Below are 19,058 nucleotides of genomic sequence, written 5' to 3' on the forward strand. Positions count from 1 at the left end.
GACCCAAATACGTCACCTTATCCACACCCACCTGACACTTTGGCAATTTCACTGTCAAGCCTTTTTCTTTTAACACTTTCATAACCTCACGAACCGTGATGTCATGTTCCTCCCTACAACCACCCCACACTAAAATGTCGTCCTGGAAGTAACACACTCCCGACAAACCACCAAACAATTCCTGCATCAAACGCTGGAAAACAGCCGATGCCGATGCAAGGCCAAAAGGCATGCGGCAAAAACGATAGGCTCCAAATGGAGTCACAAAAGAGGTAAGAGATCTGGAATCCACATGCAAATCAATTTGGTTATATGCCGTGGACAGGTAAAATGTAGAAAAACATTTAGCCCTACTTAGGGTGAGCAGTAATTCATTAATGTTTGGCAAAGGATGGCGGTCTACCCAAATACTCGAATTAAGCTCCCGCAGGTCAACGCACGTCCTGAGATTCCCATCCCCTTTCTTAACCAATACCACCAGGAACAACCATTCTGAAGATTCAATAGGTTCAATGACCCCTGCCGCCATTAGCTTGTCCAATTCTATCTTTAGGCCATTCCTTGCTAAAACTGGGACACCCCTCACCTTGTGTACCTTGGGCACAGCACCCCTTTTTAGAATGATACGATGGGAAAATCCTTTGAGTTTCCCCAATTGATCAGAAAATACTTCTGGGAACTCAACCTCAGTGATTCAGACGTCACATGCCTACATGTATCCTCAACCTCCTGAATGCTCAGCACAGGGACCGCCTTCCCTGGGTGGATTTCAATGCACAAAGCAGCTTGTTCATCCCATCCCAATACACTGGTACCTTTAAGCGCAACATACAGTTTGCCCGTGGTTTGTCGACCCTTGAATTCAATACAAGATTGATCATAACCCAACACACTAATGGGATTCTGCCCATAAGCACTTGGGCTGATGTCAGACGCACACAAAGCTGAGATCTCTTTCCCCAGTTTCCCCACATAAATCTCAGGAGACACTATGGTATATGGTGAGCCCGAATCTACCAACATGTCTATGGGATGGCCGTCCACCAACACCAAGACCCATGGACCTTTCCGTGAAGCCCCCTCCACATGTAATATTACACCTTGCTCAGCCGTAACAAGGGACACAGCATCCTGATCTGAAACACACCCATCCGACAACACACCAACCACACCATTGAATTTGCACATGCGGGCGTAATGTCCCCTGCATTTACACTTTCTACACTCAACATTAACAGCAGGACACTCCTTCGAACCAGTCAGATGGCTCAACCAGATGCATTTCCTGCAAGGCTCATTGCCTCTAGGCAACCTCCCACCTTGATTGTCACCTTTATCAAACTTCTTTTTGTTGTCCACACCGCCCCCTTTCCCGCGCGGTAAAACAGCCTGAACAACATCTCTTGATCCTTCCCTCTCTGTGACAATTTGTACACTTGCCCTAGAAGTTTCAATGGCCCTGGCTATTTCTACCACCTTCTACAATGGTGGGTCGCTTTCTATCCAGAGTCTTTCCCTAACCTTCTGATTACTCGTCTTCATCATTATCTGGTCTCTAATGTACTAATCAAGAGTTCCTGAAAATCTACAGGTGGCCTTTAAAGCGCGCAATGCTGTCACATAAGAATCAATGGATTCGCCTGACCCTTGTGCTCGGGAGAAGAACTTGTAATGCTGCAACACCACGTTTATCCTTCTTCCAAAGTGAACCTCCAGCTTCTTCAATGAAGTCTCATATGCGCTTACCACCCTTTCGCCCTCAGCACTGCCAGGCACTGTCACTTCCTCCCCTGGCAAATGGCGAAAGACTTGTAAACCCTCAGTACCAATGCAGTTTAGAAGTGCTGCCTCTTTCTCATCATCATCAAATTTTGCACCCCCAACCGCCCTCAGATATACCTTGAATGAGTCAATCCACTGGTCCTATGGGGTGCTGGCTCACCAGGAGTAGGTAGAAACGCAGGAGGGGGTCTGGCAGCAGTGTGCAACATGTCTTATAATAGAACAGGCCCAGTTGCAGTAATTATGTTCCTTGGGCAAGGCGGATGCCCCCAGAGAGAGAGTTTTATGCATAAACCCAAAAGTGATGTCCCCTAGGCAGCTCCCCCTAGACCACTTCACACCACATGCAACAACATAAAATGTCACAGTACCTTACTGCCTTGATGAGCCAGAATGTAGATGCACATCACCTGATTAGGGTATTTGATCCATGCAACTGCATAAAATGTCACGGTGCCCTAATGCCTTAATGAGCCAGAACGTAGATGCACATCACCTGACCAGGGTATTTAATCCAACACCGTACATCTGTCCAGTACGTTCAGGATGTGAACAGAATGGTGCACACAAGGCAAAGCAGCGGCGCTCCCCTTGCGTGTCCCGCCCCTCCTGTGGGCGTAAAGCCGGAAAAGCGTATTCACGCTCGTCATCCATGTCGGCTGTGGCTCCCCCCCCGATCCAATCCGATGCAATCGCTGGGGACCCCAAACCAATTTGTGCTGGAAGATGTGCGCTGGGGCAGCGCAGACTCTCCTGTGGCCGCTGAGGTGCGCTGGGGCAGTGCAGACTCTCCTGTGGCCGCTGCCTGTAACAGTCGATGCGGCGACGCCTGCACGAGCCACCCCTCCTGCAGCCGCCCGCCCACCTGGGAACAGCCTCAGTGATCTGAGTCCCCCTGCTACAGGGACCGCTTCGGCAGCCCCAAGTAGGACCACTCCCTCCTGGGAGCAGTCCAGCCGCAACCACCGGAACGCAAAACCTGGCCCCGGGTCATGGCACACCTCAAAGGAACAGGGACAGGGGCTCGGCCTAGGTTGGCCAGCACATATGCGTCTCGCTCCGCACCAGAGAGCACATATTGGGGAAACGATGCCGAGCCTGACTCTGGAGCGCTCCGAAGCTCCTGCTCCCGCCGGCTTGACCAAAACTGCACACAGAGCCTGCACGCGTGGGCAATGGAGGGGACCAGATGTCCTTTGTCGCCAATGAAGTAAACTGAGGCAAGAGGTAAAAGTTTACTACTTTATTCTGGACCCCAGAGCAGGCAAGCCACCACCGGGCACTCAAGAAGCAACCAACTGGCCCTTGTGGAATGTTGATCCATGAACATGGAACAACATTCCACATGCGCCATAATACAAGTTACAACAAACGGCTTAGCTTTCATTGTCTTTTGAAGTCAAGACCGGTACCACGGTGTCAAGCGTCTCTTGCCTGCTTGGTAATCAGCACAGGAGGGCCCTGTGTACCGTTGACATCTACTGAAACACATGCTTGCTATTCTTAGCGATCTTACGATTCCTTCTGTGGAGGTTTCACGGGCCGGGTTTGGAAAGGGCAAGGTCACTTCTCTTCTTGTCACCCTCTCCATTCACACTGTCTTTCTCCTCGTCTTGAACAGCCATGCTGAGTTAGCTCTCCCGTTGTGCGGTCTGCCTTGGTTGTATTGTGCTCTAATGCTCCACCTTTTATCCCTGTGGGGAAGGGAAAGAGCCGTCGGGTATGTGTGATCCTGGTCAATTGCCTGACTTTGCCTGACCCTGGTATTGGGACATGTCAGGTAAATGGCTCCGGTGTTAGTCCGTCGTCCTTCAAGATATGCAAAAGTGTTCGCGTCGGAAAAGGGGGGCACAGTGTTTGAGTATCCTATGTGATAGGTTGGGGAAAAGGTGTGATAAGAAGGGGGATACCACGTCTCAATCATCAGAGTCCCACTTCCACTCCCTGAGGAGTCCACATCCAGGTGATCCTCCCTCACTGGTCCACCCCCAGGAACTAGATCCAATAGCAATGGCCCTGTCCTGGCCACCTGAATGACAGATCCCTGGGCCTAGTCAGGGAGAAACCTGCAGGTTTCACACAATACCAAGGCTTGAGCCTCATTACTCCATCTCTTTATTGATGTGGTCACATGGTCATCCCTTCAGAGAGGCTTCTTGTCCTTAAAGGGGCATAACACCACAGTATGTTAATGCCATGTGACATCTGTATTTACTGTACCACAGTCTAAAATTACTGTGTGTTTCATGTGCATTTCGATTATTTTAGATATAAGAAATTAAAAATATCAAAGATTTTTGTCTAAAGAAACAGGAGACTCCTTACTAAATTAGGGTCTCCTCTCCTCTCACCTGGGTCATATTGGTCCTCCGACTGCACTCCCCCACCCCCTGACAGCCATGTCAACCTTGTTCACGAACATCTGTCCGATGAAACAAGTGTCAGCTGCTGCCTTTGCATTTACCTTCATCTCCCCACTCCAGACTCTACTCTCAGCAACCTCCATCATGCCATTACTAATACCTTGACATTCTTGCCCCAGTCATGAGGATCCACCTGAAACATGTCTCTAAGTGTAACACCTGGTACGACTCCGAACTTGCAGCCCTGAAACACAGGTGCAGAGCTGTGGAACGGAAGTGGCAGACCTCAGGAAAACTGGTTTGTTGCCTGCTCCAATGGCAATACAGACTCCCCATCCGCACCAAGAAAAGGACCCACATCCAGGCTCGCATCTCTGGTGCATCCAACAACATGGCTGAACTCTTTAAAATCTGCAGGGAGCTAGCCAACCCCTCTGCAGTCTCCTCCTCACCTCTTCCCTTCCAGGCCATTTGTAACACACTGGGCACACATTTAAATGGAAAAACTCAGGACATCCGGAGCACCCTTGCATCCCTCTCCCCCTCCCCTTGCCCCACCAACTTTCCTCCTATGGCCTCCCATCCTCCCTCTGCCTGTCTCTCCTCCTTCCCGCCTATCACACCTGATGAGGTCACCAGAGATGTCTGCTCCATGAAGGTCTCCTCCAAACAGGTTTCCTCCTGCTCCTCCAGAACATTGAGGACAATCTCTTGCCTCTGCACTCGCTGATTTCTGCAATCACTCTGTTGCTACCGGATCTTTCCCCTCCTCCCTCAAGCACTCCTTTGTGTGCCCCTTCCTGAAAAAAACTTCTGCAGACGCTTCTTGTCCAGCCAACTACTGCCCCATATCTACCACTGCCTTCCTTGGTAGACTCTTGGAGAAGCTGGTCCTCCCTCAACTGACCCAGTACACTGAACTTTTTGGTTGCCTCCACGACATCAATCAGGATTCCGAGCATCCAGAGGCATGGAAACTGCTCTTCTGAACACCCGTGAGGAACTGCACACATCTCTTGATTCCAACTCTCCAGCTGTTTTCATCCTACTTGATCCCTACTCTGCATTTGATATGGTCAACCACTCCATCCTCATAAAACGGCTCGACAATACCCTAATTATCTCGCAGGGGGCACTGGACTGGCTGACCTCCTTCCTCACTGACGGTCTGCCCCAGGTTATTCTGGGCTCTCCCCCCTCCATCTCCACCTGTGGCATCCCTCAGGGCTCCAACCTTTCTCTCTGACCCTTTAACAACTACCTTGCTCCGCTTGCACTCCTCATTTCCACCTTCTCCACAAACTTCCAGTGTTATGCAGATGACACACAACTCTTCTTCAAATTTCTCCCTGATCCTCTTCGTACTTCCTCCATCATTCCTGACTGCCTATCTGCCATCTAGTCCTGGTGTACTTCCAATGATCTGTGCCTCAACGCAAAACCGAGATCCTTCCTATTGGGACTCCTGCTCCCTCTTTCTGTCCCTCTCTCTGGCCAGCTTCTATGGGCTCTCTCCCTTCTCCTTCATCTGACGCCAGAAACCTTAGTCATCTGTGACTCCTCTTTCCTTCATCCCTCATATTCAGGACCTTGCCAAGAAGTCCCACTTTCAACTCCACCCACTCAAAGGAATTCTTCCTTTCCTCACTTTCCCCCAGACTGTCTAAATGTATTTTTACGCACTTACTCTGCCTGTGCAGACTATTATTGTCTCAGAATTTCAAGGGATTCGAGTGACTGTTGTTTTTCCCCATGCTATCAATCTCCTTGAGCACTTTGAAACAATTGCTTGTGTATAGGCGCTATATGAATAAACAATACCATACCATACCCCAGAAGCTCAATGTCTCCAGAGCTCTGGTTCTCACTAGGCTAGACTACTGCAATAGCTAATCCCCCACACTAACGTGAGATGGGGGTTTAGATTCTATTAAAGACAAGGAGTCGATTATTATGCATTACAATCTTTACTCTGAAACCACAGCAGCAAAGAAAATACTTTTACAAACAAAAAAAAGTTTCCACAACACAACTAGATAGAGTTCAATGTCAATGTATGGGGAACTCCCCAATCCATCATGGAGGACAGGTCATGCCCTGCCGGGGACCAATGAGCAGGGACCCTCTTCTATATATGTCCATTACTCTAACCCCAACCCCTCTTTCTGCAGCTGTCTTGCACCAGAAGTCCAATGAAACGGTTGAACTGCGTTGCGCGGAGAAAGAATCCAACGAAACTGGAGATCTCCACCTTCTCGCAGCCTGAATCTATGCCGAAGTTCTTCTGGATAGGACTTCTCATCCAAAATCACGCACTCCACAACTTGTTACTGCGAGCCACACTCCTGATGAGAACCTCAACTCGTGGCTGTAAGAACAACAAACAAGAAGGGTGGGTGGTTGAGAAAAACAACAAACCAAAGAATGTTCTCTCTTGAACCACCTGTGTACATGCGTGTCACAATTGTCATATCACATCATATCCAGGGTGGGTGGGTGGGATAATAATCGCCTCCTTGTCTTTAATAGAATCTAAACCCCCATCTCACGTTAGTGTGGGGGATTAGCTATTCTATGACAAGACAGGAGGCTCATATTATGCAAGTTCAAAGCCCTTGCATCTTATTAGTACAACATGATCCATACAATAGAGCCAATATAATAAAATATAATAAGATAATAGGAAAGGAAAAAACATTTTTATGCTTTCATGAAATCAATCAGCTGATCGCAAGAGAATTGACCAAGACTAGTTTGCCCGAAAACTGTCTTATAAGGCATCGTCAAATGCAAGAAAACAGGAAATTGTGCCAATTCCAGTGTTCCTTACAGGCCGCCAAAACCAACTGGTTAAAGAGGGGAAAAAACCCTTAAACAAAGTTTTCCTACTAATAGGATAGGACAAAAACTCCTCTGTAAAAACGCCTCTGTTGTCCAATAAAACATTTAAAACATTTAAATTAATATCATCTTTGGGATCCTAGAAAGCAAACCAAAGAAAATAAGCACAGAGCTCTCCTGGAGATAAAGAAAAAGTACCCCAAAGGGGGAAAGTCTTTTAGGTTCCATCCCATGCATTAAAGGAAGATATTGCATTAGGATAAGGGCATGTCACATAACTACACTGGGGAACCAAGAGGGAAAGACAAATCTTCAAAAGGTAAAATGGGAGTAAAAATCATTTTATAAATTTGTAACAGGATGACCCATCCTGAGCAGAGCTGAAAAGCCATAGACTTAACCCACAATTGTCTTCAGACATATGTGTATATTAAGGAGGGATGTCCTCTGGAGGTCGAAGCAGAATGGAAGAGAGGGGCCCCCCTGAGAAGCTAAACCTGTCAAACCGCCAACCGGAGACCGTCAGACCTTCCGAACACTTGAAGAAGAACTCTGCAACCATGACAAGAAGCAGATATTTACAAACCTGATCCTTAAGAGGCCAAACCTGACGAGGAGAAAAAATGTGTCTTACATCCAATCGCTACCATCATAGTGACATCCAATTCCAAGTCTTAGCAAGACTCTAAACTGCAAAGAAGCGATCACTAAATAGTTAAACTGAAGCTGCACACCAGAAGAGGACTAACCACTATTTCAGTCAAATTGGAGAGCCTTGAAGCTCACAGCACCCTGAGCTGGCACCTTATTGTAAAAACAAACTCTTGTGAAAACCCAAAGGGCCACCTGCCATGCAGGTGACTAGGAGAATCAAGTCATTAACTGAATATAAATATCCCAGCCCTCTGGGAATCGTACTGGCAGACACCTTCTGACAGTTAATGTAGAGACGCTGGAACACATTGTGATAGAGGGTCATAATAACTTGGAAGGGAGATTAGTATCACTCCCAGACCCCTCTATCTCACCAAGGGATATTGAGCCTTCACAAATGAGGAGAACCTTCCCCCACTTAACCAAGGGAAAAAAACCTTGCAACCCAGAAGAAGGCTACCCTGAGGACCACATTACAACCCCGCTTTTAACACCCTTAAGAGAAATAAATACACTCTAACCAACCCCCTGACCGTGGACAGGCTCCGCTTAACCTGTTGAAATACCAGGAATAGCGCAAAGGAAAGTAACTGACGGGAGGGAAATGCTTAGTGCGAGTCTGCACTGGCCCTGAGTCTGAACTCCTGTAAAGAAAAACCGGAAAAACCATCGGGCGATACTCCACGTGGTGTATATCATGATACAATATCCCCCAAGGATGACGAGCATGCAACCCGAGATCTGAGTCTCTGTATTCGTGTGAGGCTGACTGGCCACTAAGGGAATCAGGGAAAAAAGAAAATGAAGCACATTGTCCATAGCAAACAGTACTTATACAGTACTACGAACCCTCAGGTATATGAGTGGTGCATATCACTATTACGAACGGTGTGTGACGTGAAGTGTTCACTTATCGATCTCATCAGGATAAAATACTTATTTAGACCGCTCCAAAATTAGGAACCTGTATCAGTAGGGTCAGTACGGATGAGAAAAAACCAGCACCCTAATCGGTGCACTGTAGAAAATGTATATGTCTATATATATATATACACAACAAAAGAGATTAAGCAACGCTCTTGAGGGTACAAAAGCCTGCCTGAACTCCTCGAGCAGAGGAGAAAGTGCAACACACTGTTAGACGGTTAGTTGAACCACAGGCCATGATTTGGGAGGAAACCCATGGGGAAAGCGCCCTAAAGTTATTGTTTGGCAACTCGTATATCTGATATCATCAAGTGTTTCCCAAACACTTTCTCCAAGTAGAACACGGTTGCTCAATTTGCCATGCAACAAAACTGAACAGTTACCCACGAGCTGACCCTGTCTCCACCAACAGTTCAAAAGTAAAAAGAATGTCCAATGGGACAAATAGTAAGGGAAACCCCGTCCCCACTATAGAGAGCCTCCAGCCCTGCAGACCTCAACAGAGGCATAACGCATCATCTGTTTCTTCCTCATGATGGGAGAAAATACAGCAGCTTAATCAGCACATGTGTTGGGTGGAGCAATTGATATCGGGGAAAGCAAGACCTAAGGAAGGACTGAGTTGTCCTGAAACTAACTACGGTAAAGGGCGACAGAAGTTTAACTAAAAGATGAAGGTTAACACCAGTGTCAATAGAGGAAGGTACAACCCCCCACATGGGTCTGTTTTACCACAACCTCCACACACTCTTTTCTTTAAAGTACTTAATAAATTATATAAAATAGACATATAAAATATCCAAAGAAGAGGGGTTACGCCCTCACAGGGGTCCAAACCCCCCCGGCCCTTCTATAAGCTGCTACTTACCGAGCTATCCGGGCCACTGACAATTTTGAACACTCCAATGTGTTCCATTCATCACTTAAACATAATATTTAGCAAAAGAGAGCACTGGGCAAGTGCACCTTAACTGCTCACCCTAGCAGGATGTGGCAACCAGCAGTACACGAGGGGGTCCCTCGCCGCAGAATCCAGGCAAAGCCTGAAACCAAGCAGGCTACGGTGTGCTTACCGAAATAATGACATCTGCCATATGCAGCATCTAAACAGACTGCTAACCATAAGGGAGGAATACCCTGAGCAATTGTGCCTTCAACTGTTTGCCCGAGCAGGGTGTGATAACCAGCAGTACACGAGGGGTAACCTTGCATTAGAACTGAGGTAGAAACCTGAAACCAAACAGGTTATGGCACACAAACCGTTAAGGTAATCACCAACGCCATATGCAGCACACCGACAAAGTTGCCAACTTTAAGTGAGGAATACACTGATGAAGTGTACCTCAACTGCTCACCCTAGCAGGGTGTGGAACCATCAGTATACGAGGGATCACCTCACAGAAACACAAGCCAATCCTGCCACCGAGCAGGTGACGGTACCATTCCAGAGCACCACCAGAGTACCTGAAACTGGTCACCCCCGCAGGGTGTGGAAACCAGCAGTATACGAGGGGTTAACCTCCCCATAGAATTCAGGCAGAACCTGAAGCTAAACCGGGTATAGCACTTACCAAGAAGGCAAAGCACCCTTCAGTAGGCGAACTGGTGTTAATATATACTGAAAATATCAATTTAAACATAAAATAAAATATCAATTTTAAATATATATATATTATATGAATAAATATAAACATTAATGTGAATACCTATAAATAAATACACATTCGCATCCACATGTGTATACCGCCAAAGGCGGGCAGCGAACCGAGGCCCCTCGGCCTGGTAAACCTGCAAACCTCTCCTTGAGCTATGCCTCTTGTGGGCTGAAACATCCCTCACCACCATAGAACTATATAAATTAAATGTAGAAATACAAGCGTTTCACTCTAAAAAGAGGACACAGCTGCCCTTTTCAGGAATGCTCATGGAAGTTACTCCCATCAAAGGAGGGCCTAGCAAACTGCCCCCCCCAGCCGGATCCCCAGGACAGGCTTAGCCTGTATGCAACTAATGACAATGCGCATGTAAACATAAAAACACACACACGCGAAGTGCGGGAAGTTAATGAGTAAAAGAAGCTGCAGCCTTTACAGTCATGGAAAAAATGCGCGCAGGTTCCTACTGCCGCTTACATAATGAACTTGTAGAAAAACAAAAACAAAACTTCCTCTCAAGCGAAAAGAATTTCAAGCGTTCCCAAACCACCTGTGGGAAACGTGCGCTGGCTCTGGGGCTGGGGCAGCTGCTAAAAATAACACTGCCTGGAGGGAAAGAATTTCACACATAGCCGCAGCCTGATTAGAAGGCCTCTCAGGGCTGAAGAAATATAAACAAACACTGCAGAAGCAGAAGGCTCCCAGCGGAGCATTACAAAGCATGAATGTGACCTGCAGGTCAGCGTTCGCACACGAACACGGCACTCAGCCAGTTACCAACGGAACATGAAAAATACATGACCATTTCCACAGTACAGTGTAATAAAACCCCAAACTCATCAAAATAACATTAATAACATAAATAAATAGCACTCTAAACTCCATAAATTCAACACGAAGTCAAGAACTAGGAGGAGTGACTTAGCTTGTGGATTTCAGCAGCAAAGAAAGAGGGGTTGGGGTTAGAGTAATGGACATATATAGAAGAGGGTCCCTGCTCATTGGTCCCCGGCAGGGCATGACCTGTCCTCCATGATGGATTGGGGAGTTCCCCATACATTGACATTGAACTCTATCTAGTTGTGTTGTGGAAACTGTTGTGATTAACTTTGCATTCATCTGGTGCAAGTGACTAGAATCTTGAGATGGAATGCAGGGCTTAGAATGTTTATCTATGAGTGAGTTCCAGGTTTGTTAGTTGCAAGGATGTAAGCCCTGAGAGAGGATGCCGGTGGGTGTCCTATGTCCCCTTTTACTTACCTGACTCCAAGAACTGTATTTGATGTACCTGAACTTAAGTAAATAACTCAACAGTTCACTGGAGTGTCAGAGTCATTTATGGCCAGACCCTGAACTCAACACTGGCGACGAGGATGGGATCTGGCTGTGCTGGGGGGACAGCACCAAAGGGAGACACCCACCGCCCCCCCTCTGAGAAGTGATCCTCTCTCAGGTAAGAGCGCTGGATGGCTGTGAGGCACTGCAAGTGCAGTGAGGGCAATTGAGGCCCAGACAGAGGTGCTACAGAGGCAGAGGGGGCAAGAAAGGCCCAGACAGAGGCGCTACGAAGGCACTGGAATAACAGAGCAGCTATGGATGTAAAGGTGCTGCATGAGGCAGTGGAGAGGTTCTGCCAGGGCAGTGAGGCGCTACAATGGGCAATGAGATGTTGCAGAGGCAGTGAGGCGCTGCATGAAGAGGTGCTGCGAGGGCAGTTAGGCGCTGCAACAGGCAGTGAAGAGGCGCTGCAGAGACAGTGAAGCGCTGCTAGGGGCAGTGAGATGCTACAGAGGCAGTGAGGCGCTGCATGAAGAAGTGCTGCAAGGGCAGTGAAGTGCTGCAACAGGCAGTGAAGACGCGCTGCAGGGGCAGTGAGGTGCTGCGTTAGGCAGTGAAGAGGTGCTGCGTGATGCAGTTAAGAGGTGCTGCAAGAGGCAGTCAAGATGCGCTGCAAGAGGCAGTGAGTGGTCGCTGCAGAGGCTGTGAAGTGCTGCATGGTGCAGTGAAGAGGTGAGGCGCTGCGAGGGCAGTGAAGTGCTGCACGGGGCAGTGAAGAGGCACTGCATAGGGAGTGACGAGGCACTTCAGTGACAAGGGTGTGCTGCAAAGGGCAGTGGGGACAAGAAGTTCTAGTGTTGAAAGGTACAACGGTCTGCTGTAAAGTGCAGTGGGCTCTGTGAGACTTATGGTTATTAGAAGGAGCTGTGAAGTTCATTGGAGCAGCAAGGTTCATTCATTTATTGGCATGGTGACGTTCAAGGTGGCAGTCTCTCATAAAGCATTTAAGAGAATTGAGACTGTACAAACATTCAGAAGAGTTGGAAGTTGTTAATGGATCTAGGAGGGGCCTGGGGCCCATGGACTGTGCAAACATCTGTTGCGCCAAGGCTACAAGCTATTGGTCATAGTGAAGGCAGCTGAGATCACTGACAAAGTTATCCGATGTCAGCGCTTACCTTTGACTGGAACCGAAGGTTGCTGCGGTTGGCTTGAGTGGAGTCCTGGAGTTCGGCATGAGTGCTGCAGCGGGAGGCCTGACTCAGTTATGAAGTTTGATGGGGATGGGAGCTCTGTGTTCCTCCGTTACTCTCTATGCAATGGTGAAGTAGGAGAGAATGCAGAGGTGCTGGCGATTAGAGTTGAGATACTAGAGCTGATATATATTAGTTTATTAGAGTGATGTTGTAGGTACATGTCTCTCTCTTTAATTGAGTTATGTAGTTTAACATATTTCTCTCCACAGGCGGAATACTGTCCATTACATGTGTTGCATGTGTAAAAAGGTGCAATGGTTAAGGTGAACCGTTGAGCGGACTACTGTCCATTACATGTGTTGCATGTGTAAAAAGGTGCAATGGTTGAGGTGAACCGTTGAGCGGACTACTGTCCATTACATGTGTTGCATGTGTAAAAAGGTGCAATGGTTGAGGTGAACCGTTGAGCGGACTACTGTCCATTACATGTGTTGCATGTGTGAAAAGGTGCAATGGTTGTGGTGAACCATTGAGCGGACTACTGTCCATTACACTGTCTGTATAAAAAGGGAAATGTTGTTCCTAGACTTTGGTGCCATTGTTTTGGCATATGTTGGTAGACATGTATGCGGTGATGTGTGAGTGAAATAAGATATTAAGGTTTTGAGTGTTTATTAGATCTTCATTAGAGTTATTAAGTTGATAACAGTGTTCATCATTAGCTGTTCTATGTAGGCATATTAATATGTTCTCTCCACAGGTGGACTTTTAATTTTAATCCACAGATGGACATTGATGTTAATGTTAATAGATTTTGAAGTGGTGACAGGGTCTAAACCTTTTGGAGTTGGTTGTGGTTATATATGAAATGCTTTGAATAATCTTTTGTTTTTCAGGTGGGACTTTACTGGACACATTTTTTTGATGAAATATTGATCTTGCCACCGATACTTTACTGTTCTTGTTGTTGTCCCTATAGGGGAAAGATGTGTTGTGATTAACTTTGCATTCATCTGGTGCAAGTGACTAGAATCTTGAGATGGAATGCAGGGCTTAGAATGTTTATCTATGAGTGAGTTCCAGGTTTGTTAGTTGCAAGGATGTAAGCCCTGAGAGAGGATGCCGGTGGGTGTCCTATGTCCCCTTTTACTTACCTGACTCCAAGAACTGTATTTGATGTACCTGAACTTAAGTAAATAACTCAACAGTTCACTGGAGTGTCAGAGTCATTTATGGCCAGACCCTGAACTCAACAGAAACTTTTTTTTGTTTGTAAAAGTATTTTCTTTGCTGCTGTGGTTTCAGAGTAAAGATTGTAATGCATAATATGAGCCTCCTGTCTTGTCATAGAATAGCCTTTTGCTTAATCTACCCTCTTCTTTTCCATGACCCCTCCAGCTAATCCATAATAGGACTGCAAGACTTATCCTTGGCCTCAAGCCTAGGTACCACATCTCTCCAGCCCTAAAAACTCTCCACTGGCTCCCGGTTGCTGCAAGGAACAAATTCAAATCCTTCTGCATCATCCACAAGGCTGTCCAGGGCTGGGACCATGCTATCTACAACTTGCTCTCACTAAATACGCTCCCTCCAGATCTTTACGTTCCTCTGGCACCATCTCTCTGTGTGTTATGTGCTTTGTTAAACAGCGAGCTGGTGGCCGATCTCTTTCCTCAGCAGGCACCCTCCTATGGAACAGCCCCCTCCTCTTTGCATACATCAGACATGCCAACATTTGTCAGGCCGTAAGAGGGAGATTTCATGACAGCAAACGGGAGAAAGTATTATTCCCATAGGATTGCATTGGAGTTATAATTATTTTAGGCGGGAGACAGTAAAAAATAGCCTGATTTTTAATTAGAAAATCAGGGGTCTCCTGCCTAAATCGGGAGGGTTAGCATGTATGTATACATGCCAACCCTCCCGATTTAGGCGGGAGACTTCTGTATTTCAGTGAAAAATATTGCTAATTTTCACAGTCTCCTGCCTAAAATATCCATAGCCCCAGTGCATTCCTATGGGAAAATGCACGTCTCCCGATTTCCCTCCCAGGCGCAGGTTGGTATGTAATGTCTTAGTCTAGAGCCGTGATGTGTTTATCATTCCCACGTTCCCTCCCTGTTGCCCTGTGGGAGCATTGAAACATGCTTTGAAAGACAATTCACTTGATGTATAAGCGTCTTACAAATGCACAATAAACAAATGCAATAAATAGCATAGTCTTTCAGCAAATGTTTATTCTTTTGTAACTTCTTAAGTGCATTGTGTAAGGTGGTGTTTGTTTTAGTCTTTTTACGCTGCTTGTTTTGAGAGGGCATTGTGCTTGTTTTTTTGTAATTCAGACCTTGTAACTGTGGGCCCTCCCCTTTTGTAAGGTCACCCTGAGCGGCCTTGCGTGCGTGCGTCGCTTAGTCACACTCTCAACATGGCGCTGGTTGGAAGGTCTGCGGGAAGGCTGCTGCGTCCAATGCTTGCCATGCAGAGTCGGGCCTTTGCCGATAAACCCGAGAGTGCCCAGGTATGTGGTCGGGATTGCGAGCGGCTGCCAGGAAGGGTCAAGGATTCATTATGTTTCCTGAGGGAGAGGGACCCGTTGGACCAACATGAGCAGCGCCGTATAAAAACAGCGCAGAGTAGACCAATCAACCTTGTTAGTTGCGGGTGTGCGCTGTAGCCAGGCCAAGTGGATGCACGTGAGGGGCCCACGCAAACGTTACATAGACATACATGGTTCTCGGGGTTGGAGTGTGTGATCATGTCCAAAGGACGAAGGCTGTAACGCCGCGCATAAGAATGATGGGAGGGGGGCTGTACGCACGCAATGGTTTGAATCGTGCAAGGGTTGGCTGGTTGGCTCGGCCGGGTAGTGTTGAATCAAAATGTCACGTTGCCCCCGTGGAGAACATGAAAGCAATGACAGTATGACCCGTAGTCCAGGGTCCCCCAGCCGTTTATTCGGAGCAACACAGATTATATGGGGAGCATGGGCAGTCTTGTGCCTTTGGCCAGGTCCTCACTGTCATCGGTGCCCAGCATGCACCCACATGCCTACACCGAGTTAACCAAGTAATATTGTCAAGATGGCCTGTGACACTGCCCAACACCCGTGACGCTCTAGACTCAGAGGTCTTAAAACTGTGGGGCGCGCCCCCCGCCCCCCAGGGGGCCGCGGCCGCATCCCAGGGAGGGAGGGGGGGGGGGGGGCGCCAGAGCCCAGCATGAAATATGAAATGAGTAAAAAAAAAATTTAGATTGGAGGAAATGGGAAGGGGCAGCTCACATGGTCAGACTGGACCATAAAACGGTCTTAGGCACCAATGAAAAAATGGCCAGCAGTTGCAAATGGATATTCAGTCCTTTAGTCACAGACTGTTTGAATAGTACCCAAGGGGATGTTTTTTGTTCAAATGGTGATATTTAAAGAATATTTTTTCAGCAACAATGGCCAAAACTACTAGCTGCATAGTGAAGTAACTCCTCAAACTGGCCCACATTCAACATTGGCCAAATAAGTGGCCCATTTAGACTGGCCTACACTAGCATTTTGCATTTTTGGTACGGTCATCGCCCTATTGCCCTACAGGCCAGTCCAAGCCTGCCAGCTCATCCATAATGGGTGAGGGGGGCGTCCACCCACTGGCCACCTCACCCATTATGGAGGATCCAAGGAGCCAGCCCAGTGAAACACTGAGTACTCCCTCAGCTGCTTTTTCCAGCTGAGGGAGGGAGTGTTCCTGGGCTGGCTGAACTGTCAAAGAGAAGCACTGTTTGCCTTCGACAGTTCATTTCCCCGGCCGCACATGATCACTGAGCCATGCAACGCTGTGGGTGTTTTGCTTCACCAGCCTTGCATAGCTCATTGGAAATGCTGGCTGGGGCACTGCATGTATGCATGTGTGAGGGGGGATGCTCCTGTGCTGTCTCGCACATACGGGCAGAGCAACCTGGAGCGGGGCATTTTGGCAACCACGCTCAGGCCCCTGCAGAAGGTACGCTTATGGAGATTTATTTTTTATTTGAATGTGTATGCTTGTTTTATGGGACTCTGGTGGGAGCAGGATGGGCTGCAGCACTGGGATAGTGGTGGGAGTAGGGTGGGGAGAGCCCAGGGTCTGTACTGGGAGTAGGGTGCGCTGACGGCACGCAAAAGTTCATAGCGATTTCTACATACTGTCCATCTGGCACTTTTGGGGGGGCCCGGCCTGCCCAAACTTTGCTCAGGAGGTGCCCAGGCCAAAAAAGTTTGAAGACCACTGCTCTAGCGACACCTAACTGCAGACGCTAAGAGCCCCATCATTCACTCTTTTCCCTTCCTTTTCTAGCAGCACACTTAAAAGTGAAAGACTTCAGAGTATTTGAATATTCAACTTAAAATTTACAAATAGTTTTTCAAAAGCAAATGAGATGGATGTCAACGCCTGTACCCCAAAACGCTTCAGGTGTCTTTTCCCTGTGTTCCATCAGCGTTTTACAGTATTCACGCCGCACTTAGCGTTGAATGGAGTATGCGCTTGGTAGCATAGATGAGACAACTGGAGACGGGTACATTGCCTGTGTAGGGTACCAGCATTAACAGTCTAACTTGATGAGGAACATCTTTGTTCATGTTCCATGTTAATACATATGTGCAGTCTTTGTGATTATCCCTCCTTCAATTCATGTTAAAGGTCATTTATACCATGCATTGTCACCATCGGAGTGGTCCCTTGGTGGATCTGAAAGGAAGGAGTGTAGGATAGGTTAGTAGGGCATAGCGAGGAGAAGGGCAGAGCAAGCGCTGTGATGTGCTGTTGACTGTTTCAGTTCGGTTAACGCTGTTCACTGAGCACGGGTGCGATTTCTGGGTCGTTGGTCTGCCATGTGCTGTTGTGCAAGACTGTGGTTTGTTTTGTTGTTGCTGTGAAGTCCATGGGGATTGCTGTGCAACAGATGTGGTTGTGTGTGTTTAGCGTTTGAGAGGTGAATGCAGAGAGTTGAGGTTTTAGTGGGTCATTCCATTCCATCTTACCTTCTTGCTTCGGACATCTGTTTTAGGGGTCTTCCCATGAAGCATGTTGATGCGTTGTGTGGTGGGTCGCTCTCCGAATTCTCTGCATAGTAGTGGCTTGTCTCCTTAGTTGTCTAGTGGACTGTGGGACAAGTTGGTGGTGATGTTTTCCCCACCCCTCGAGTGGGAACGTTAGCGGGTCTGATCTTCAGCTATCAATTAGGTGTGCCTGCCATTGACTCCCTGGGCTACTAGGGCTTAGGCGCCCCGCCCATTCGAAATCTAGGGGGCTCCTGGGGCATGTCTGTTTAGGTTATGCTCCCTCTTCTGCGGCTTAAGGTACCCTTCCCGTTAAGGATGCCTCAGGGGATATTACATGGGCATCGATATATCTTGGGCTCCCTCCCCCACTTTTTCCTCTGCGCATGCTTGTTGATTGGTGTTATAATTTGTGTGGTACCAGTGTTTTCATTATTTCCATCTAGTTATAAAGAGAAGAACCAGGTTTTAAGTAGTTTTCTGAATTTTAGGTGGTCCTTCGTATTGTGTATTTCTTTCTGGAAGGTTCCAGGTTTTTGCTGCCAGGAGAAAGATGATCCCTCAAGTTTTTTTTTTCTTGTGTATGGTTTTGGTTCAAGGCGGGTGTTGTTGATCTGAGTGTTCTTGTCGGTTGGTAAATTGTAATTTGCTTTTGTAGGAACTCTGCTCCTTGGCCATGGATTGCTCTGTGCGTTATGCACATAGTTTTGAACGTGATTCGTTGTTTTATTGGCAGCCAGTGTAACATCTTTAGCGCTGGAGTGATGTGGTCTCTTAATAGTTTAAGAAGTCTGGCTGCTGCATATTGGCTGCATTGCAATTTCTTGAGCAGGTATTCAGAGTTAAAGGCTGTTGGCGTAGTCTATTCTAGTCATGAGTGAGATGATGGTAAGTGTTTTGTGTGTGAAGGAGAGGAATGGCAGAATCCTATTGTGTGCAGGAGGAATAAGCACTTCTTGATTATTGGGTTTCAAGGCATAAATTAGTTTTCAAAAATTGATTAAAAAAGATGGGCTACAGACCACAAGGGGGCGTGGTCTGTGATGGCCACGTGAAGCTGTTGCTCCGCTCTAGCCCCATCATGCCAGAGCTTTTGTGAGCCCACCCTGGCAAAATTAACTACAGCGCAAGATTTGTGACCTCCCCCCACACATTTAGAGCTGCTCAAGCAACAGGTTGGCGAAAACGTTGCTGTGAGCATAAAGTATGGATATCCGTCGACATTTTCCTGGGTTGTCCCTGGCACCTCTTTTGTAAATGGGAACTATGTGCACACGTCCCAGGAAATTGATAACTAGCAGAATATCTGCTGAAATAAAATGATAAACCAGTACGT

The 19,058-nt window shown here is 47.3% G+C and overlaps 1 protein-coding gene across 1 annotated transcript in view; it reads left to right on the forward strand.

The window, feature by feature from the left end:
- The first annotated feature begins 15,056 nt into the window (after positions 1 to 15,056).
- Positions 15,057 to 19,058, forward strand: part of ATP5IF1 (ATP synthase inhibitory factor subunit 1) — a 52,556-nt gene continuing 48,554 nt past the window's right edge. Inside the window, exon 1 of the mRNA XM_069623080.1 lies at positions 15,057 to 15,214. Coding sequence (XP_069479181.1) covers positions 15,122 to 15,214 — 93 coding nt within the window. The 5' untranslated portion in view covers positions 15,057 to 15,121. The remainder of the gene's footprint in view (positions 15,215 to 19,058) is intronic.

This window comes from Ambystoma mexicanum, chromosome 11, assembly GCF_040938575.1.
Source record: "Ambystoma mexicanum isolate Mex_15411 chromosome 11, UKY_AmexF1_1, whole genome shotgun sequence".
NCBI lineage: Eukaryota > Metazoa > Chordata > Amphibia > Caudata > Ambystomatidae > Ambystoma > Ambystoma mexicanum.